This window comes from Canis lupus, chromosome 1, assembly GCF_048164855.1.
Source record: "Canis lupus baileyi chromosome 1, mCanLup2.hap1, whole genome shotgun sequence".
Classification (NCBI taxonomy): domain Eukaryota; kingdom Metazoa; phylum Chordata; class Mammalia; order Carnivora; family Canidae; genus Canis; species Canis lupus.
In genome coordinates, this window is record NC_132838.1 from 38,665,421 (window position 1) to 38,688,402 (window position 22,982).

Below are 22,982 nucleotides of genomic sequence, written 5' to 3' on the forward strand. Positions count from 1 at the left end.
TGTGTTTATATTTTTCTTTGCTCTTTCTTCATTCTTGATGTCCTAAGATTTATTGCATTTCTTTCTTTTTTTTTTTTTTAATTTCTTTTCACCATCTTTTTTGGTACTGGTCTCTGTCTCTTGGTGATAAATTATCTTAACTATTTTGTCCAAAAATGTCTTTTTTCTTTAACTTATTTATTTCAGTGAGAAAGAGTGCAGGGGAGAAAGGCTGTGGAAGAAGGAGGGAGGAACTCAAGCAGACTCCATGCTGAGCAAAGAGCATGACATGGGGCTCAATCTCACAACCCTCAGATCAGACCTGAGCCGAAACCAAGAGTCAGATGCTTAACTGAATGAGCCACCCAAGCATTTCCTTGTCTAAAAATGTTTTATTTCATAACACTTGATATAGTGTTGTGGGTTGGCAGGCCTTTTTCTCAGCATTGACAACTAGTTGGATCCTTCTGGCTTCTGTGGTTTCTGAAGAGCAATCCAGTGTTCTTTTTCTCACTAGCTGAATTTTAAGGCATTTTTCTTTGTCCTGAGTTTTCAGAAGTTTGAATTTCATGTGTCTGGGTGTAGATTTCTTTGAGATTATCCTCTTTGGGATGTTCTGAGCTTCCTTGAAACTGTAGTCATATCTTATGACAAATTTGGAAAGTTTTCAGCCATTATTCATTTAAATATATTTTCAGCTCCACATTCTTTTTTCCTCATTTTTGGGGACCCCGATGACATGCATGTTATATCTTCTTTCATTGTCTCACAGATCTTTGAGGTTCATATCATTTTTAAAAATCTATTTTTCCTTGTTGCTCATAATTTCTATTAAAATAACTTTCAGTTCTCTAATTTCTTTGCCATTTATATCCTGCTATTGTTCTTTCCCTATGAAGGTTTTGTTTGTTTAAGTTCAAAATTTCTGGTTATTTCCTCTTTTACATTTTTTATTTCTTTGCTGAGATATTCTATTTTTTATTTTTTTCAAGAGTAGTCATAATTACTTCCTGGAGCATTTTTATGACATCAGCTTTAAATTTCTTAACTAAAAATTCCACATTCCCTGTCCTTTTGGCATTGCACTATGTTGATTGTATTTGCTCATTGAAATTTAGATTTTCCTGGTTTTTGCATGATGAGTAATTTTGAACAGTTTCCTGGACATTTTTAGTGTTCTATTTTATGACTAGTTTCTAATTAAATTTTTTATTTTAGCACGTAGTCAACCTGTTTAGATTCAGAGTACACATCCTGGCTCATTCTGTGGGCTGTGTTTCAAATGTTAATTTAGTTTATAAAGCCTGTGCTTTGCTACTTCTCTCTGCCACTCTTGTTTGTTATCCAGATGATAAGACTCAATCCTGCAGTATCCTGAGCACCACCAGGGGAGGAGGTGGTACACTGCTTCATTCCTGCCTGGGTAGAGTGTAGAAATCAGAGTTCCTCCAACAGTTTCTACAAATTTTACAGTTTCTAATGCAGAAAGCACTTACTCTTTACTGCAGGAGAAAGATAGAGGTCATAATTCTGCCCACTGACTCCCCTGGGGAGGGAAACTGCCTTGTTTACTTCAGGAAGTCACAGAAGTCAGAGTTCCACCTTCGGGCCCATATGGGAGGGGCACCACCTGTTACTGCGGAAATGGTGGAAGTACAGTCAGGGTTCTGTCTACATAATTATGCTCATTTATGTATTTGCTCAAATCACTGTCCTTGATCCTTTGTAATTGTGATTGATGCTGTTACTTAAAAAAAACATTTTTTATTATCCCTTCAGCATGGTTGTGGGAGGGAGAGGATATAAATTTATGTAGCCATTTAGTTATCTTGATCTAGAATTCAGGTGTGGAAGATATTAAAGTTTGAACATGACTATATTCTAGAGTAACTTGGCAATTTATATTTATTTTATTTTATTTTATTTTTTTAATAAATTTTTTATTTATTTATGATAGTCACACAGAGAGAGAGAGAGGCAGAGACACAGGCAGAGGGAGAAGCAGGCTCCATGCACCGGGAGCCCGACGTGGGACTCGATCCCGGGTCTCCAGGATCGCGCCCTGGGCCAAAGGCAGGCACCAAACCACTGCGCCACCCAGGGATCCCCCTATATTTATTTTAATAATAGAGGTGTCCTTTTTCATAAGCATGCTAAGTAATTAGTCATTTAAAATTATGTCGTGTTAACACAGTAAACTCAATAGAAACTGCCCGATGTACATCATTTACATGTAGTTTAAAAAAAAAGTATACAAATGTTTTCAGTGTTCTATGATAAGGTCTCAAATAAACTCAGTGTTCTATGATGGCATCTCATATATATATATAATATTATGTTATACATATATTTTAAAGATATTATTTATTTGAGAGATAAAGAGAAGGAGCACACACATGAGTCAGGGAAGGTCAGAGGGAGAGGGAGAAGTAGACTCCCCACTGAGCAGGAAGCCCGAATCAGACTCTATCCCAGGACCTGGCAATCATGACCTGAGCTGAAGGCTGACCCTTAACCGAATGAGCCACCCACGTGCCCCTATATATATAATATTTAATTTCTTCATAAGCTTTAAGGAAGCACCCCAACCAATATACTAATATTAAAGAATAAAAAAGTCCTAAGAACGTTATTATGTCCAGTTAAATTATGTTTTAGATATGTAATATTGAACACTTATCCCTTTGTATTTTTCACAATAGCGGTTTTGAGATGCAATCATATGCCATGCAATTCATCTATGTAGACTTATAGTTCAATGGTAATTAGTAATCAAAGCATTCTCTTTTTTTTCCCAAAGCATTCTCAATTGAAATATGTTATTGATCAGATGGAAGCAGATGATACTCATTGAACTGGTTTAACTTAAGTTCTTATAGCAGCTTAAAACTTTTCCTTCATAGGGATCCAGTTGGTTCCTTCAAAAATTTTTTTTGAAAATTAAAATAAAGAAAGGGTACTGCTATTATCACTTTTTTATTGTGGTAAAATATGCATAATGTAATATTTAGCATTTGACCACTATAAATGTACAATTAAAAGGCATTAAATATTTTTACAATGTTGTACAGCCATCACCACTATTTCTTTCTACAACTTTTTCATCATCCCAAACACAAACTGTACCTGTTAAATCTATTAAACAATAATTTCTCAATCCCCTCTTCTCTTGGCCCCTGGTAACCTCTATTATGCCTTTTGTCTCTGTAAGTTCACTTTTTTCCGTATATGTCATATAGGTAGAATTATAAAATGTTTGTCCTTTTGTGTCTGACTTATTTCACTGTGTATTCCTTTGGGTCATATCATTTGAAATTAGAAGAGAGAGTGGCCAAACACCTGTGCTTCAACCCTGTCTTGCCCTATATCATCTCTTAGGGAAGAAAGAAAGACACTGCAACCAGGAAAGAAGGCGTATCAACTCACAGTTATACATGCCATACAAAGAAACCATGTTTCACCCTATTGTTCCTATCTACTTGGGAACTGTAGACTGTTTTTTGAATCTGTAGTTCAGATGTTACCTTCTTGTGAAGCTTTCCACCAGCAATATTTGTCACACTTTCTTTTCTGGTCCTAGAGCACTTTGAACACATTATATTTCATATTGTTTGCATATAGGTCTTCCCTCACTAGATTCTTTGCAAGTCAATGGTTTAGGCCATGTGTTGTGCAGGTCTTTAGGTTCACAATGTCTGTATCACTACTGAAAATATTTCTTGCTCAAAAGAATAAATCTATGATAAAATTTTGCATGTAAAACCAAAATTAAAAAATATATAGTTTTTGACATAATTATTAATATTATCATTTGTCTTTTTAAACTTTTAATTGTGAAGTAATATGTATACAGATAAATATATAATGATTTTATTAAATAAAGTATTAACTTCATCAGATCAAAATTAGATCTTTAATTAGGAGTAGAAGGAATCTGGCAATTGGAAGTTTAATACCACTTAGTCTAGCAGGATAAATAATTACTTATATTTGGAGAATTTGTGTTATGACTATATGGAGTTATTAATTACAGCCAAAATTATCCATGGCAGTATAATGTTTTGGTTCTGCTATTTGAAACACTTTAACAATAACACATTACTGCATGATGCAGGTGGGGCACCCAAGAATGTGTTTGCAAGAACACATAAATAGTGATGCTATTGATATAGTTACGGATGTGCTGATATTAAATAAAATGGTCAACAAAAATTCTCAGCTTCAGTAGAACTGAAAACCAGTATGCCAGGCTTTAGATGTAAGAAGATAAAGTAAAATTTAAAAAGCAGTAAAGAGTAACATCAGTGGTGTACAATAATGGATGAGAAAAAAGAATGTAAATCACTGACATATTCATTTTTTCTTATATTTAGGGTTGCTGGAGAAAGATAACTATTGATGATTTTCTGCCTTTTGATGAAGACAACAATCTATTGCTTCCAGCCACAACCTATGAATCTGAACTCTGGCCAATGCTTTTGTGTAAAGCTATCATTAAGCTGGCAAATGTTGAGTATGTAGAAGGAAGAATGATCACTCGTATAAAAACAAAAAGACAAACAGCAAACAACTATACAGCTATATTACATAGCTTTATTTTTTTAAAAAAAATCAATTTAAAAGAGCTTTCCAAACAACATGAATATTCTAATATAAAAATGAATATGCCAAAACCACTAATTTGAAATATTGGGTTAGCCAGCAAAAAGACAAAATTCTCTCAAGAGACAATACTCAAAAATTATTCTATATCCAATGCTTTCTTATGATGAATAGCAAGTAATCATGAAAAATAATGTTTCAGCTTAATGTGAGAAAGAAGCTGTTTTGTAGGAGATAATATTGGTTCATCTAAATACTGAATAATACATCCCAGAATCCAGTTCAAGGTTTAGCTTCTGCATATGCAGCAAAAATTTACTAATATTGAAAACCTGAACTCTTCTGAGGGATGTCAGTTGCTCCTCATGTAACATTGGTTCCTTTTAATACATTTGTGATGAAAACTACTCATATTTGCTTCAATGCTCTTGTGAAATTTGCTTGTGTCTTCCATTCCTGTAGGTCTTGTGCACCAACATAGAGGCCATGTCTGCCATGCTTATTCTCTTGGCTTCCATCTAGAGACCCTAGGTCAATCCATCCCCACCCTAACCATGCAAAAATAGCTTAGATGCTTAACTTGCCAAAGCATGGCAACTTTGTATCATTGCTGACTGGGAGAATTTTCACATCCAGCTTGCATTTGATGACTTTTGCCCTCCTGCAGGGTGTGGGAGCATCTCATTCTCAACTGAACACCCACATGCTCTAACAGAGACTACTTTGCTCAAAGCTCAGCCTTCTCCCCTTCAGTAAACAGAGCCTTGTCCATCAGAAGCCTGCTCAGGTTTTCATGGATTTTCCTTTTTTTTTTTTTTTTTCCGAAGGCTACACAACAAAACCAGCCACTCCTACTGCCATCCTTGTCATCTCTGTTTTCTATCGTCAACCCTTGATTTCTCTGTTTGGAATTTGTTTCACCTAGTTCACAGCTCTTAATTTCAATGATTTTTTAAAAGAACTCAGCCCAGATCTTTTAGGTAGCTGAATTGTACTAAGTATTCACACTGGTGACAGGTATGTTTGTTTGTTTTGAAAGAACATAATGTTTCTCATGTTCCTAATTCTCAGACCTAACTTGAAGTTCTGAGAATTAGAGCTGAATTAACATCAGTGAAGTGTTAAACATGTGACCTGGAAAGTTGGGAGTGGCATTGTGTCTTTCTTAAAGAGATAGTTGCATAGAATTTTATAGCAACCTAAGAAATAGAATTATTTTTATTAAAAAAAAAAAACCAGATGAATCCAGCATGAAAATAAAGGACCACACTAAATGTAAGACATTTCTGAAGCTTTCTAGTGGACACCTGTATTGTGTTGTACAATTTGCATCTGTCTGTGTATTTATTTTTCACAGATTTTATAGTCCATAGTAATTATTTTCATATGAGTTTTAGCTTTCTACATTAAAAAATTAACATGTAGTAATTATGTCAATATCATTGTGAGCTATGAAAAGGACAGAATATTATCTTTATGAGGTTTGCATAGTTGTTCCTAAATATGATTTTCCACAGAGGAGTTTAGACTAGACTGTGAAATGCCCCAAGAGATTTTTGTTATCTCTGATATATTATAGACACATCAAAATTCATAATCTATAAACAATGAACCTATGCAAATTTATAAATTATAGAACATGTGACTATGGTAATAAGATTTCTTTCTGAAAAAGCACATGTATGGTCAATACCACCAATCACCACTATTGCTACATGATGGACTGAAGTTGTGACCCCTGGCCAGAATGAGCACATTTATATGTAAATAGATTAATCACTTCAGAAAACAGGAGGACTCAAATGGAAAGAGTGATATTTGGTCATTCACAATTTTATTTGACCTTATGCTATGGTGGCATATCTACTCTTTTGTATAGGATAGAACAGATGTTTCTGGTCTCTCTGAAATTATCTAAGAATTTATTTAGGGATATCTGATGCCTATCTTGACCTGCCAGGTATGAGACTGATTTAATATAGAGCCTCAAAGGCATCTTAAAATAACTGATATCAGAAAGATAAAAGACACTGTTTTATTTTTTAAAGACCATGTTAATATATTGAATATAAAAATATATATAATCTAAATTCATATATTTTATAACATATTTGTGAATGTTTTGTGTATATGACATGATTATTAATTTGTATCTCTTAAAAATAAGGCTTATAGCATATCTTTTTTAAATTATTAACTCATGAGAGAGACAGAGAGAGGCAGAAACATAGGCAGAGGGAGAAGCAGGCTCTTCACAGGAGCCCTATGTGGTACTCAATCCTGGATCCCAGGATCACGACCTGAGCCGAAGGCAGCTGCCTAAACACTGAGCCACCCAGGCATCCCTATAGCATATTTTTATAATAAATATGAAATTCTATCTTTGAATCTCCTTAAGTGCTTTAACAAAACAAATCTGTTTTGTTAGAATAGTATTTTCTTATATTTTAATATGTAATAACCAATGTTACATTTTTTATCATCATATCATATCACTGTTTATTAAAGATTCTTAGTCCTTATACCTCTCTGTGTTTCTTTTCAAATGTTAGTAACTATACTTTTGTTTGCTTTTTTAGTATCCATGTAGCAGAAAGGAGAGAACTAGGGGAGTTCACTGTTATCCATGCACTTACAGGATGGTTACCAGAGGTGATTTCTCTCCAGTAAGTTTTACTGTTAAGTTCTTCATATTTGTTTTTCCTTCGTCTCCAGTAATGTTTGCTTAACTAAGATATTCTTAATCTTTAACTAAGATATTCTTAGTCTTTAAGAAAATGTCAAGAAATGACACATACTACAGAATGTTTGTGAAAATAATATTTTATAGTATTATATATAATTTCTGGAGAATTTCAGAATAAATTCTGTTTTCTTAAAAAGACTATGCATTTAATTAATCTTTAAATATCTGAATTACAAATATTAAAACAATGTTAATTTTTTATTATGGTAAAATATTTATATGCATCCCTTTATACTTACACAGTTGCTACAGAAACATAAAGGCAACTTTTAATTAACTACACATACTAGGAAATAATAATAATGAAACACCTATTAGGCATTAGACACTTTAATGTATCATTTCTAATTAAAAAACACAGTCCTGAAAATATCCTTTAATCATTCATGTGATCTCATCAGCTGGGTATGTGTCATTACAAATGAGGACAGCGAAGCCCAGAGCTTTTGGTTTGGTTTTTATAAGATCAAATCTATAGCACAGTTATCAACTTGGATCATCTCTGATCTTTGATTCATTTTAGGAAGCTACCATTCCCAAAAGGCTCAGGTTAGAGGAGATTGAATTCAGTCCCCAGCAATTTGGATCCTACCATCTGAAGCATCTTTTCAGCAGGATAAACTGGCTGTTGCTTGGTTCAAATGAACATATCTGCGGGGGAAGAAAAATGGAAGGGGAGATCCCTTCCTCCAAGGACTGCTTTCCTGAAGGGAGAGCTGATCTTATGTTTTTATTGTAGGAGAAGGTCTAGATAACACCCTTTTCAGTCTTGTCATGGAAAATCCTTTTCTGATATCGAAGAGAAGAGAATATTTCTTGACATAATATGGGCAATGTTAATGGAGGGAAGTAGAAATGTAGTGAGGTTTAAAAGTATGGACTTTTCTAAATTTTTATCTCTATCTAGAGTTTATGGAATGCTTATAATCTTGCCTTAATTTTTCCTGTGTGATAATGAATAAAGAAAGCAGAGATGTGAAAGTCCATTGGGCAATGGTAGAGAAATAGATCAAAATAATTCACAACTAGAAAATCGGTCGATTAGAAATTGTGAATCGTCTCTTGACAGAATCAGACACTGAAATCATAGATGATAATGGAAAAATGTTCATATACTTTCATAATTATAAGGAGGCCACCTTAAAATCAATAATAAAAATTTTGAGCAGTTTTAGATATTCAATTTGCATGAATTTGTGGTTGCTTATGAAATTTATGAAAATAATATAAGGGGAGAAAGCTTGAGCTTTGGAGTTAGCACCATAGCTAGATTTATGTTCTGACACTTCCAGTTTCAAGCTATGTGAATTTTGCAAATTATGTAACTTCTCTAGGTAGGCCCCCTTTTCTTCGTATGTACAATGGGGATAAAATAACCAATTCTATATAGTTGTTCTGAAGATAAGTGAGCAGGTGATAGAAAAAGTAGCTACTGTATGGTGGTACAGACATAATTACTATAAGTTTCTTTCCTTTTCTAGTGACTATCACTAGATTATTTAATATTATCTAGATATATGTGTAATAGTAATCAACCTTTGAAAATAGGGAAAAGTCTAAAGATGAATAAGTGAGACTAATACAAACATTCAAATTTCTCAATTTTCTCCTAAATACAACTAAAAAGGAAAAAATACACATTTTGATCTATGCATGTCATGATTTGTAGAGTTTTTTCCTATGAACGTTTTACATTATTCATATACTTTTAAATTACAATTATACTTTAAAATTACAAAGTTAATTTGTGCATACATATGCAATATTAACTGTAAAGGCTGTCATGAAATAGTGTATAGATGATTATCAAGAAACATTTAAGTTGAAATATGGAAGCTATCTTTATCAGCCAAGGTTGCAGGCAGGGGTCAGGTAGGGGTTCATGGAGATGTTCCTACTTGGTCTGAGCCTTTATTGTTGACTGATTTTGTTTGAAGGAAGGAAGGAGCCATCTAGTGAAAGCAGGAGAAGGATATTTCCAGAGACACATGGTATGTTCGGAGTAGGATGTTTCTGTTACCAAGAAGGATGAGAATGTAAAGAGAAAGCCTCTTAGGGATCTGTAGTTGTGTTCATGGTTTTACAGGAGTCAAGGAGATTTAGAGTGCTGAAGTTTCAAACTCATGTTGGTTATTAGAACTTTTTTCCATGTTCAGTTAGGACTAAATCAGTTGGGACTAAAGTGTTCTGTGGCATTTCCAACAGACACCTTCCCTTCCACTCTCCTGTGGGAGTACCAAAGGGAACCACTGGTCTACGTGCAGTTCTTGACCTCATCTCTTGTGTGTTCCTTCAATTAGTGCAGTTGTACTGTTTGAAAAGGAAAAAAAAAACTCTTGACTCTCTATATAATAGAAGCACAATCAATGATATGTCTGCATGGATATAAAAAGACAATTTTAAATGAAGAGATGATTAGTTTCTAGGCACATTTCTCTGATGTTGGTATAGTTCATCTGGAATAGAGAGCACTTTGCCACCTTGCCTTTTTAAACTGAAATATAATTGACATACCATATCCTATTAGTTTTAGGCATACCTCATGGCGATTCAACATTTTCATATGTTACTAGATAATCTCGGTGACTATCTGTTACAATATAGTTATGACAATATTGTTGACTATACTCTCTATACTGTACACTCCATCACCATGACTTATTTTATAACTGGAGATCTGTACCTCTTAATCCCTTCATCTACTTTACCTGATCCTTAATTTCTCCCCCTCTGATACCCAACAGTTTATTTCTTGTATCTATATGTCTGTTTCTATTTTGTTTTTGTTTTGTTTTGTTTTTTTAAATATTTATTTCTTTATTTATGATACACACAGAGAGAGAGGCAGAGACACAGGCAGAGGGAGAAGCAGGCTCCATGCCGGGAGCCGGATGCGGGACTCCAGAATCGCGCCCTGGGACAAAGGCAGGCGCCAAACCGCTGAGCCACCCAGGGATCCCCTCTATTTTGTTTTGTTTTGTCTTTTACATTCTACATATAAGTGAAATAATATAGTATTTGTCTTTCTCTGTCTGACTTTTTACATCTGGCATTTTACCCTCTAGATCCATCCATGTTGATACAAATGGAAAGATTTCAATCTTTTTTATGGCTGAGTAATATATACACACACACACACACACACACACACACACACACCCCACACCCGACACCTTCCTTATCCATATCTTGGCTCTTGTAAATAAATCTGCAGTAAGCACAGTTGTGCACATACCTCCTCATATTGGTGTTTTCCTTTTATTCAAATAACACAGAATTGGAATTGCTGGATCATATGGTAGTTTTTTTTGTTTTTTTTTTTTAATTTTTAAAAGAACTTCCATACTGTTTTCCCTAGTGGCTGCACCAATTTACAATCCCACCAACAATGCATAAAGATTCTTCTTCCACATCCTTGCTATATTTGTTATTTCTTGTTTTTTTTTTGTTTGTTTGCTTGTTTGTTTTTGATAACAGCCATTCCAACAGTTATGAAGTAAAATCCAATTGTAGTTTTGACTTGCATTTCCCTGATGATTAGTGATGCTTAATACCTTTTCATGTACCTTTGGTTATCTGTATGCTTTTTGTTTTGTTTTGTTTTTTTGAAAATTATCTGTTCAGATCCTCTACCCATTTATTAATTGGAGAGTTTGGGTTTTATTGTTGTTGTTGTTTGTTTTGTTTGCTATTGAGTTGTATGAGTACTTTATATATTTTTAATTCCCTATAACATATATGATTTGTAAATATTTTCTCTCATTCAGTAGGCTGCTTTTTTATTTTGTTGATGATTTTCTTTGCTGTGCAGAAGCTTTTTTACTTTGATATCATCCTACTTTTTATTTGCCCTTGCCTTTAGAGTCAAATCCAAAACAAACAAACAAACAAACAACAACAACAACAAAAAAACCAGTATCAAGACCAATGTCAAGAAGCCTTTTTTTTTTTTTTAGGAGTTTTATGGTCAAACAGTATAATGAGCTTTAATCCATTCAAGTATTTAATCCATTATGATCTGATTTTTGTGTATAGTGTCAGATAATGTTCCAGTTTCAATCTTTTGCATGTGACTGTCCAGTTCTTCCAACATCATTTCTTGAAAAGGCTTTTTCACATTGTGTATCCTTGACTCTGTTGTTTTAAGTTGATTGACTATATATGGGTGGGTTTACTTCTTACCTCTCTATTGTTTTCCATTGATCTAAGTGTCTGTATGTCAATAGTATATTGTTTGATCATTATAGATTCCTAACATAGTTTGAAATCAAGAAGTGTTGCCTCCAGCTTTGTTTTTTCTCATAATAGCTTTGGCTATTAAGAGATTTTTATGGTTCAATACAAATCTTATTATTGTTTTTCCTATTTCTGTGAAAAATGTCATTAGAATTTTGTAGGGATTGCATTCAACCTGTAGATGACTTTGGGAAGTATGGATATTTTTACAATATTAATTCTTCCAATAAATGAGCACAGAATGTCTTTCCATTTATTTGTGTTGTCTTCAATTTCTTTTATTAATGTCCTATAGTTTTCAGTGTTCAAGTCTTTCACCTCTTGGGTTAAATTTATTACTGGGTATTTTATTCCTTTTGATACGAGTTTAAATGTGATATTTTTCTTTATTTGTGTTTCTGATGATTCATTTAGTGTGTAGAATGCAACAGATTTTTGTATATTGATTTTGTATCCCGCAACCTAACTGAATTCATTTATTAGTTTAACAGTTTTTGGTGGCATCTTTTGGGTTTTCTTCAAATAGTGACAATTTTTTTTTCTTCCTATCTGATTTGGAATATCTCTTATTTCTCTTTCTTATCTACTTGCTTTGGTTAAGACCTGCAATACTATTGAATGAAAATGATGAGAGTTGGCATCCTTGTCTTTTTCCTGATATCGAGGAAAAGATTTTAGGTTTTCACAGTTGAGTATGATGCTTGCTATGGACTTGTCATATATAGCCACTGTTATGTTGATGTATGTTCTCTCTATACCCACTTTGTTGAGAGTTTTTATCATAAATGGATGTTAAATTTTGTCAAGTGTTTTTTCTCCATCTATTGAGATGACTTTGTGATTTTTATCATTCACTTTATTAATGTGATGTATCACATAGATTTGCAAATGTTGAACCATACTTACTTGCATCCCTGGAATCAATCCCCTTTGTTCATAGTGTATTATCCTTTTAATGTATTGTTGAATTCTATTTGCTAATATTTTGTTGAAGCTTTTTGCATCTATGTTCATCAGAGATTTTGGTCAGTAATTTCCTTTACTTGTGGTGTTCTTGTCTGGTTTTGTTATCAAAATGATGATGGCCTTGTAAAAGAATGTATTCCTTCAGTTTTTTTCAAAAAATTTGAGGATTGGTGTTAATTACCTTTTAATTGTTTGGTAGAATTCACCAGTGAAGCCCTATCATTCTGGAGTATTGTTTGTTGGGATTGTTTTTATTGCTGAGTCAATCTCCTTGCTAGTAATTGGTCTATTCAGATTTTCTATTTCTTCATGATTCAATCATGGTATGTTTCTAATTTATGTTTCTTCTGTCTGATTTGTCGTCATACAATTGTTCATAGATTGTATTGTGATCCTTTGCATTTCTATAGTATTAGTTTTAATGTCTCCTCTTTCATTTTTGATTTTGAGTTTTCTCTATGTTTTTCTTAGTGAGTCTAGCTAAAGATTCATCAATTTTGTTCATTTGTTCTTTGAACAAATGTTTTGCTTAGAAATGTTCTGTTTCATTGATTTTTTTCTATTGTATTGTCAGCTCCACTTCATTGATTTCTACCCTGATCTTTGTTATTTACTTCTTTCTGATAGTTTTGGGTTTTATTTGCTCTCCTTTCCTAGTCCTTGAGGTGTTAAATTGTTTGAGATATTTCATGTTTCTCGATATAGGCATTTATCACTATGAACTTCCCTTTTCAGGAAGCTTTTGCTGCATCAGTGTGGGTTTTTTTTTTTTTTTCTCATTTCCAGATACGTAGAAGCTACTCAGCTAGTTATAGGCTTGTTTGTTGGAGAAAGTTATTCCATATGTAGCTCTAGACTCCATGTGCCATGGGAATTGTTAAGCTCAGAACCCTATACCACCATCTTGAAGCAGAGCTCTGTGTTTGGTCTCTTTCCATCAGCAAGGCCCAGCACACAGTAGACATTCAATCAAAGCTTATTGAATAGATAAATGTATAACGGTGTTTTTAACTAAAATTTGAAGTAACTGTTGAAATTAGTCTCGTGGAATAGAAAATTGATTTTTCTGTCAATAATTTCTTGATGTTCGATAGTGGTGTTAAAAAATGTAATTTGGAAGTTAATGTGGATGTGTTCTATCTAAGCCCAGGATATGTGGACAAAGTATGGGAGCTCTTGAAAGAAATATTGCCTGAATTTAAGCTGTCAGTTGAGTCCAGCTCTGAAAGCAAAATAACTGTGATAGATAGCAAATTAAAAGAACCAGGGAAAGAAGTGAAGGATGGTAAAGAAGTAAAGGATGGGAAAGAGTTCAAACCTGAAGGTTCATCGACAGCATTAAAGTTACCTGAGAAAAGTGACAAAGCTCCAAAGGGTAAGACATTTTATATTACAATGTAATTCATATGTTTAATATGGATATAGTATATAAATGCTCTATAATCATTGCTGAATTTAATGATTATATATTGTGATTATCATTTAGTAAGTGTTGTGAAAATAATTAAGATCCTATCTTTCTAGGATTTTAGAACTAGTAATGTTATTTACTAGATGTTAGTTATTAATATTTTACTGTCTTTTTAAAAAAGATTTTATTTATTTATTTAACAGAGAGATAGCACAAGTAAGGAGAACAGCAGGCAGAGGGAGAGGCAGGGAGCAGGCAACCCACTGTAGGGCTTGATCTCAGGGCTCTGGAATCATGACCCTAACCAAAGGCAGATACTTAACCCACTGAGTCACCAAGGCACTCCATATTTTGCTGTCTTTAAAAATCAAGGGCAATTATATATTTTGATGATACTGAAGTAGTATAGTATTAATATAGGAAGAGACATTAAGCTTTCAATTTCCATCAAACACACTTCCTTATATTATATGTAGAGTGGGATGGAGCAAAACTGAAAAGGAGAAATTTGTCTTGTTTTTTGTCTTTTTTTTCTCCCTACCAAGGAAATGTGAAATAGACACAGATTGGATTATGATTTGTTGACTACTTATTGTAAGGTGGAAGTTCAAATTTGGAAATAAAATAACTTCAAGTTATTTTACAAAGTGTAGGATCTTGTAGTGACAAACATTGAATAATTATTTTATATTTTCTAAAGTATTTCACATAGCTATGCATATGAATTATAATGTTTTTATAGTAAAGTAGAATTAAATATACTCAGCTTTTTTATATACCTTGAGAGCATCTATAATCATCTTTCAAATATCTGTTTTATTTTTTTTAAGATTTTATTTATTTATTCATGAGAGACAGAGAGGCAGAGATACAGGAAAAGGGAGAATCAGGTTCCATGTAGGGAGCCCGATGTGGGACTTGATCTCTGGACTCCAGTATCAAGCCCTGAGCCAAAGGCAGACGCTTAACCACTGAGCCACCCAGGCGTCCTGTCAAATATCTGTTTTAGAAAATATTGATATTTTGTCCCAATTTTTCCTTATCAAGATCTTACCTACCAGCATTTGAAACACAGAAATTATTACTCTAAATGTTCCTCAAGAATTCACCAAGATCAAGTGTATGAGTGATATCTGCCTATCATAAGCTCTTCTTTAAATGACCTGATGTGCATTAGTTTACGAAAGAAAACAAAACAAAAAGGCTGATTAAATTTGTTTTACCTAGCATATCTCAAATTAATTGGAACTTAAAAGGCTTTTTTCATGTATCACAAATTAACATCTGTTCATCCATCCATTCAGATGTAGTACTTGCTGGGTTGAATACCAATAAATGTTCCAGGAATTAGCGATAACCTGGTGAACAAAATCTGATGTGGAACTTATCTCCTGGTGTTTATGATCTAGTGTGAGAGAGGAACATTAATTTTAATTTTAAAAGCCATAACCATATACTAAGACATGAGATTTGAAGGAAAATACAAAAAACTATGGGAGTTCATACTTAGTCTAGGTCATCAGAGAAGAATTCCCTAAAGAATTTTGAGCTATGTTTGCAAAGACAAGAGATTTCTTGAGGAAGATGAGCGATTTTGGAAAGAGCATTTTATGGGAGAAAACAGCAGATATAAACCTAGTGATGCAGTAGGAGGAATGAGAAAAATAGCCTAATTCTAAATGGAAAAATTAGCCTAAAGTTATATATAATATATAAAGTTATATATTAATATATAATGTAAATTATATTCAAATGAATATAATGAATATGCAATTATATCCATCTCCATTTAACAAAAAATGTGTAGTCAATAATCAATTCTTCATGTCTTTGACAGTACATTGTCAATTTTCTAAGTTTTCTCTTGCTTTATTTTGATGTTTCTAATTAGAGGGGAGTAGTGTTTTGGGAAATTTGTGGCTATTGTTTTTCATTTAAATAACTATTGTTTTGGCCTTCTTTGAATATAATACTGAATAAATAATATAGCTTGAAGTTCGTAGTTCAAAGATTTATCATATATATTTTTTAATATGTTAGAAAAAGCAGATGCAAAAGACATTGGGAAGAAGAAGAGTAAAAATGGAGAAAAAGAAAAGGAAAAAGAAAAATTCAAATGGTCACTTCACACTTCAAGACCCTCATCAGATGTCCAGTACTCTCTGCAGTCTCTGTCAGATTGTAAGCTTCCAGTATCCTAGAATAATAACTATTTTAGCTGTTTCCTAAAATGTTGGGAAACTTTGGAGTTTATAAAGTTGGAATGCAACTTTGGGACACAATAGTGTATTTCCTATTTTGGCATACGTAAATAAACTTGCTCAAGTTTGCCCATAATTTTTAAACTCTCAAGGTGATATTCATATGGGGGCAAAGTCTTACATATGAAACAGAAGTCTGGGTTGTCCAAGTTCTTATGGTACAACAGTCACAGAAGTGTTTGCAGGGAGGAGGATATATACTAGTAAATGTATATATTATGTATTAGTGAGTGTATCACAAATAATATATTATATATTGTTATTATAGTATAATATAGAAAACATACTACATAAAATACAATAGATATATGATATATAGTATAACATCCATAAATATTAATATGTAATCATATAAACTATATAAATAAAAAGTAGAATTACATATTAGTGTATATAAATATATATTAGTATTTGTCTTACTCCAAATAAACTATATACATAAATATACTATATATATGTGTGTGTATATATACATATTATATATATTATGTATATGTATATATATAAAATTAGCCTAGATTCAGGTCTGATGCTCCATGAAAAATATACAAAGTTTAATTTTTAAATGTAAAAATATGTTTTCCTACGTTTGGTATATTTTACATCTTAATCTATTCTAGAGACAACCTGGGTTCGCATCTAACTTATATTTTGTAGCTCTAAAATATTATTCTTTAATAAATATCTAATATAGTTCAATATTAGTGCTTGGATTTGTAAAGGGATTAAACAAATTTGTAATTAAAAATAAAAACAATAGAAGAAAATTAATTAATCCATTTTAGCCAGAATCTTTAAAGAACAAAAGCATACTGAATCAAATATAGTAATTTCAGGTCTGTTAAGAAACATGTGAAAAACTAAGTGATACTCAGAAGCACTAAATGTTAAATAATCCATATTATATACCTGAAACTAAAAGAACACTGTATGCTAACTATACTGGAAAGGAATAAATACATTCACACATAGGAACTTCCTGGCCTAATATGTATATATACATGTATATGGCAATTGAAATTAAGTTACTTAGTTTTCTTTCTTCATGGAAGGATTATTTTGTTTATGTTTTCTTTCTTCTGGAAATAACATAGAAAGTTCTGGACTTCTTTAAATTCAAAATAAGTTTTTATCTATGAAAGCTAAAATATTTCAATTTTAAACTATTTTAAGTGACATTGACTGATAGCTAGAGTTTTTGTGATAACTTTTTTTTTATAGTGACATAAATAATTCTTAAGCAATTAGATGGTATTATAATGAAGGTAAAAACTAAGGTGTTCTATAAAACAGATGCATATGTGAGATTTAACATTTGTTAAATACATGTAGTCATTTACCTATTTTTCACCAGCAAAAATATGTTCATTAAGGAATTTAAACAGTCTGAAATGATTTACTGATAGACCCATTTGGCTAGAATGTCCATGACATGATATATGTTTTTTTTTTTTTACAGGTTCTTCAGCAACACAGTCTCCTCACATGGTTGTATATGCTACCTTTACTCCTCTCTATTTGTTTGAAAAGAAAATCTTTTCATTAGAAAAAATGGTAAGCATTCAAGGCCGGGAAACACAGTACCATTTATGGGGTGTTCGTGTGTGTATGTATATGAGTATGTGTGTGTGTGTGTGTGTGCGCGCGCGTGAGAGAGAGAGAGAGAAAGGGAGAGAGAGAGAGAGATTATTTGTTGTAGAAGGTATATCAGAATTTAACTAAAATTCTATTGCTGGATTTCAGTCTACTTATCTTTAAAAAATTAGATACTTGAACACAGGGACCTAAAACATTCAAAATTATCTTAAATGATTGCAAAAAGTTCCTCGTTTAAAAAATGTAGGGATCCCTGGGTGGCGCAGTGGTTTAGCGCCTGCCTTTGGCCCAGGGCGCGATCCTGGAGACCCGGGATCGAATCCCACATTGGGCTCCTGGTGCATGGAGCCTGCTTCTCCCTCTGCCTGTGTCTCTGTCTGTCTGTCTCTCTCTCTGTGACTATCATAAATAAATAAATAAAAAATAAATAAATAAATGTAGACTCATGTATTAGTATCATTTTTTCCATTCTAAGCAAAAGAAAGGCATATGAGTTACATATTTCAGTAAGAATCATGTAAATGTACCTAAATGATAATAAATTACCTTTCCATAAACAGATCATATCAGATCATGTTTTCTTAACATGAGATGATTTAAGTGAACTCAGATCCACAGTTGGTTAAACTATTCTTATAACCTCCTTGTATCTTTAGACAATACACACAAAAATTGTTAATTGATTTTTCTAATAAATATAACAGTTTAGAAAAAATTTAGAAAATGTACACAAAGACATTGAAATTAAAATATTCATAGTACAAATACCTAGACATAGGCAATGCTAACATTTTGGCACCTATCCTTTTATTTTTTTCTTCTGTGCACATATTTTGTGTATATATGTATGTACTTTTTTTACACAATGGAATTAAAATTTATGAATTTATTAAATTTTGGAAGCCAGCTTTTTCACTTGATACTATATCATTAATTTTTTTCCATGATGTTAAATATTTAACATAATATTTCATACTGGCATGGCATGTATAGATTTCTCATAATTTAAAATTATGGGAATTTTTATTTATGTATATATATATATATATGTAAATTTATACCTCTTTTACCCATTTCTCCTACCCCCCACCATCTGCCTCTAACAATTCTACCAATCTGTTCCCTTTCTCTGGGCTTGTTTTGTCTTAGATTCCCACATCTGAGAGATCAGATGGCATTTGTCTTTCTCTGACTTATTTCACTCTACATAATGCCCTTGAGGTCCATCCATGTTGCCATAAATGGAAAGACTTCATTCTTTTTATGGCTAAGTAACATCCCATCATTCTGTTTTCTTTTTTGCTGCTCTAATAGGGTGAGTTCCACTGCCTTGTCTCTGTGTTAGTTGATCCTTTCTTCTGTTTCATCTAGTCTGCCATTGGACTTTTCTAGAGTATTTTTCAGTTTTGGTACTGTATTATTCAGCTCTTTGACTGTTGTTGCGTACTTTCTTATGTTTCCAACTCCTTGTTGAAGTTTTCACTGTGTTCATACATTTTTATCCCCTGTTCAGTGAACATTTTTATGACCATTACCTTGAACTTTTTACCAAACTGATTACTTAGCTCTCTTTTATTAAGATTTTCCTCTGAGTTTTTATCTTGTTCTCTGTGTGTGTGTGTGTTTTTAAACATATTCCTCTGTTCTTCATCTTGCTTAATTATCTGGGTTAGTTTCTATATAGTTGACAAAACAATCATCTCTCCCAGGGTTGAAGGAGTGGCTCCATGTAGTTGATGAACCCAGTCTCGGTTCTGATTGTCTCTTAAATCTTGTGCTTGTCCAGGCAGTCCATTATATTTTTAATAGCTTCCCATCAGTGAGGATGTGCTAAGACCTGTCAGCATCTCTAAGGAGAGGATCTTAGCACTTGGATTCAGGCAGTTTGGAAGCCAGATCTATAAGCAGCAGCTTTAAAATTATGCAAATATATACTGTTCTAGGGCATACAAATGTCCAGACTATCTGGTGGTATCCCCTGATTGCAGACACAAAAAGTTGGGGTTCCAGATAGTAAAAAAGCTCTTTTCTGAACTCCTGGTGAGCTGCAATAAGTCAGAGGTAGAGTGCCAAGATAGTGTCCACAGCTTGCACTTCTTGAGAGCATCTCCATAGTTCACTAAGTGTGTGCCAAGCCTGAAGTCCACCTCAGACTGCAGCTCCAGGACAAGCCAAGAGTCCTCCTTAACAAAAAGACTGGGGATATGGCTCAATTTGCTATCTGTGCAGTACGCTGGGAGTGGCAGCCAGCCAAGGACTGTCTTACCAATTGCCACAGTCCTGTGGCACCCAGAAATGCAAGCTCCCCCTTGCTACCAGAGCCAGACAATCAAAAGACTTCCTCTGAGCTGTAGCTGCAAAATTCAGAGTGCCAGACATAAAACCAGGGCACCAGCCATGTATAAATCTCCCCTCCAGAAGACCTGCTATTCTCGAGTGTGATAGAGGGAAAGCACAAAGATAATGCTTGCTCTCTGAGGTCTCTGGAAAGGATCACAGGCAGACCCATGATTGTGTTTAATTAGAAATCTGTCCCTCAGGCTACAGCCATGAGGATTACTTAATAGGCCTCCTCCACAGAAAGACTGAACTCCTGGATCTGTTGCCTCTTGTGCCCTGGGGGTGGTAGTGATGGTAGCTGTTAATGACTCTCCATTGGTTACAGTCTGGTGGGACCCATAAGCGGAAGCTCCACTGGCTGCCAGAGCCTGGTGAGGCAGAGGTGTCCCCTGACAGCAGTCACAAAATCAGGGCACCAGACAGGAGCTCCTTGCTGGGTATCACTAATTGTTATAATCCCATAGGACCAGGAATACAAGTTTCCTAGGACTCTTGGCAGTCAAGAGGCATTCCCTGGGTGGCAGCTCCAAAGATCAGGCATTAGAGGCTTATAAAAAGCTTCCTTCTGGGAGATACTGGAGCAGGGCAAAAAGAGAGTGCAAAGCTGGCTTCCTCTGGTCTCTGTTCTGGGAGAGTGTTCCAGCAGGCACCTATCTGTGTGTGTGAAATAAGATGCCAGGCCCTCAGGACGAGGCTTTAATATAGGCAGGTTAGCCTCTTTCAATTTGCCTGGGTGCATTCAGCCAGACTTTGGGTATAAAAAACACTTTTCTCTTTCCCTTATAAAGGGTAAAGTCCACCAGATTACTTACTTTTCACTCTACTTAGAGAAACACAATTTTGCATTTGGAACTTATCAAATCCTAACCCTTTGGGGACGCTTAGACATCTAGCACTTTAGTTATAGAATTTCATATGCTTTGAAATCACTGCATTTAAAATATGAGAAGACTCTAGTCTTCTTCTAGTAATATAATTACACATAAGTGTTCAGTGGGTTAGTTAAAAACAGCTGGGTATTAAAAATTCAATGAAAATTTGGTTGAAGTGTAAATGATCCAATTGGATGCTTATTGCACTTTACAGTATATTTTTCTTCTAGATAACCTGCCCAAGCAGCATAACATTATCACTCCTTCTCTCTCCCTCCTCCTTCCTTCGGTCCCTCCTCCTAGGCCTCTTCCTCCCTTTCCTCTTCCTTCTTTGTCCTTTTTTAATAGAAACCATTTCTTCATATGAAAGTCTGCCATTTACCAGGGGTAATATTGTCAGGGTGACAAGGCATAATGTGCCATTGTGAATGTAGAGATAGTAGCAGTTTTTCTGATTTTAATTCAAAGTTAATTAACTTTAGTCATTGACTAAATCCAAGTGTGCTTCCTTGGCCTCCCACCAGTTTAAATTTCTGATTAAGATTTGAGCTGGTCGTCTATCTCAGCCCTGAGTTTTGTTTAAAATGTTTTATGTGGCACTGCCCTAGCTGCAGTCTTAAATATTCCAAAGATCAAATGCTCTAACACCATGGATTTAAAAATGACCTGAGCTGTGCTTTGTTGAATGCCATGATCTCATCATGGGAAGTACTTAAACACTTTTTATAACTACAAAATATGAGAATGGGATGAATACATCATACACACATACACAACACACAAAATAATCCTTCTGAACACGTGGCTGTCCTACTTAGAAATTAATATTTAAACACAAAGTTAGTTTTGAATTTAAAGGACAAAAAAGGTCACCTATGTTTGTTGTTAATTCAACATGTTTATTGGTTATCTATTATGTGCTAAACAATGATTGAGACTTTGAGGAGCTTGTAATGAGCAAGACTAACAAAACTCCCTCCTTAGAAAACTCAGAGTCTAATGAAGAAGACAAACAAGGCAACAATAGTAATAAAGTTAGAAAACTGGTGTAACAGAGATCATACAAGGTATTTGGCTGGTAGAAACAGTGTTCAAATAATGTGTGTTGAATGAGTAACCAAATGAATGAATGAATAAGTATAAAAATGGATATGGCACACGTAGCAGCAACACATCTTTCTAATGGTTGACTAAGGAAGTCTTCTCAAAGGAAGAAGTGTTTAAGTGATGGCCTTAGAAGTTAGCTTAATAAATGGGAAAAAGTATGCTCAAAGCAGAGGGATACTTTTATTGGAAAGTCTGGAGGTGAAGGAGACCTTGCTGGGTTCAGAAAAGAACCCAGAAAAGAAGTTGAGCAAATAGTAAGGGGAGAAGTCTCAGAGGCAGTTTGAGATGTGGGAGGGAGTCAGCACATACAGAGTGTTATAAATCCTTCCTCTGGGGCATGAAAATGGCTTATGAGACCAGAGGTTCAGGAATTAGCCCAAAGTCTGTAACAGCAATTAAATAAACTATTTCACCCATCTCCCCACCCACCTCCCATCTAGTAACCATCAGTTTGTTCTCTATAGTTAAGAGTCTGTTTCTTGGGTGAAATAGGCAATAGGGATTAAGAAGCACACTTATTGTGATGAGCACTGGATGAACTACTGTAATTCAAGTAATATACTGGAATATATTACTTTGACTATAGTACAAATTACTGTATTGTACACCTGAAACATGTAAAAAAATAAATGAACTTCAAGGCTATAATGAGCTGGCTATAGCCTCATGTTCTCCCTAGTTTACCTGCTAATTCTTTTACATTAGTTATTAGGTTAATCTAGTTCTCCTGCTCAAATCAGAATATCAAGAGATACAATGTTTTAAAGATAAATCAAGAGAAAAAATTTGTATTCAAATGGAATTTTGTTAAATGCTATACATTTAGCAATATATACTGCTAAAAATTATAGCCCCAAAGACAATGA

At 33.9% G+C, this 22,982-nt stretch overlaps 1 protein-coding gene across 3 annotated transcripts in view; it reads left to right on the top strand.

The window, feature by feature from the left end:
- ADGB (androglobin) overlaps positions 1-22,982 on the top strand; it is a 161,521-nt gene that overhangs the window by 40,311 nt on the left and 98,228 nt on the right. For all 3 annotated transcript variants that reach the window (XM_072827003.1, XM_072826994.1, XM_072826985.1), the window contains exons 6-10: positions 4,353-4,492; positions 7,161-7,247; positions 13,675-13,904; positions 15,981-16,121; positions 17,661-17,755. In XM_072827003.1, coding sequence (XP_072683104.1) covers positions 4,353-4,492; positions 7,161-7,247; positions 13,675-13,904; positions 15,981-16,121; positions 17,661-17,755 — 693 coding nt within the window. The remainder of the gene's footprint in view (positions 1-4,352; positions 4,493-7,160; positions 7,248-13,674; positions 13,905-15,980; positions 16,122-17,660; positions 17,756-22,982) is intronic.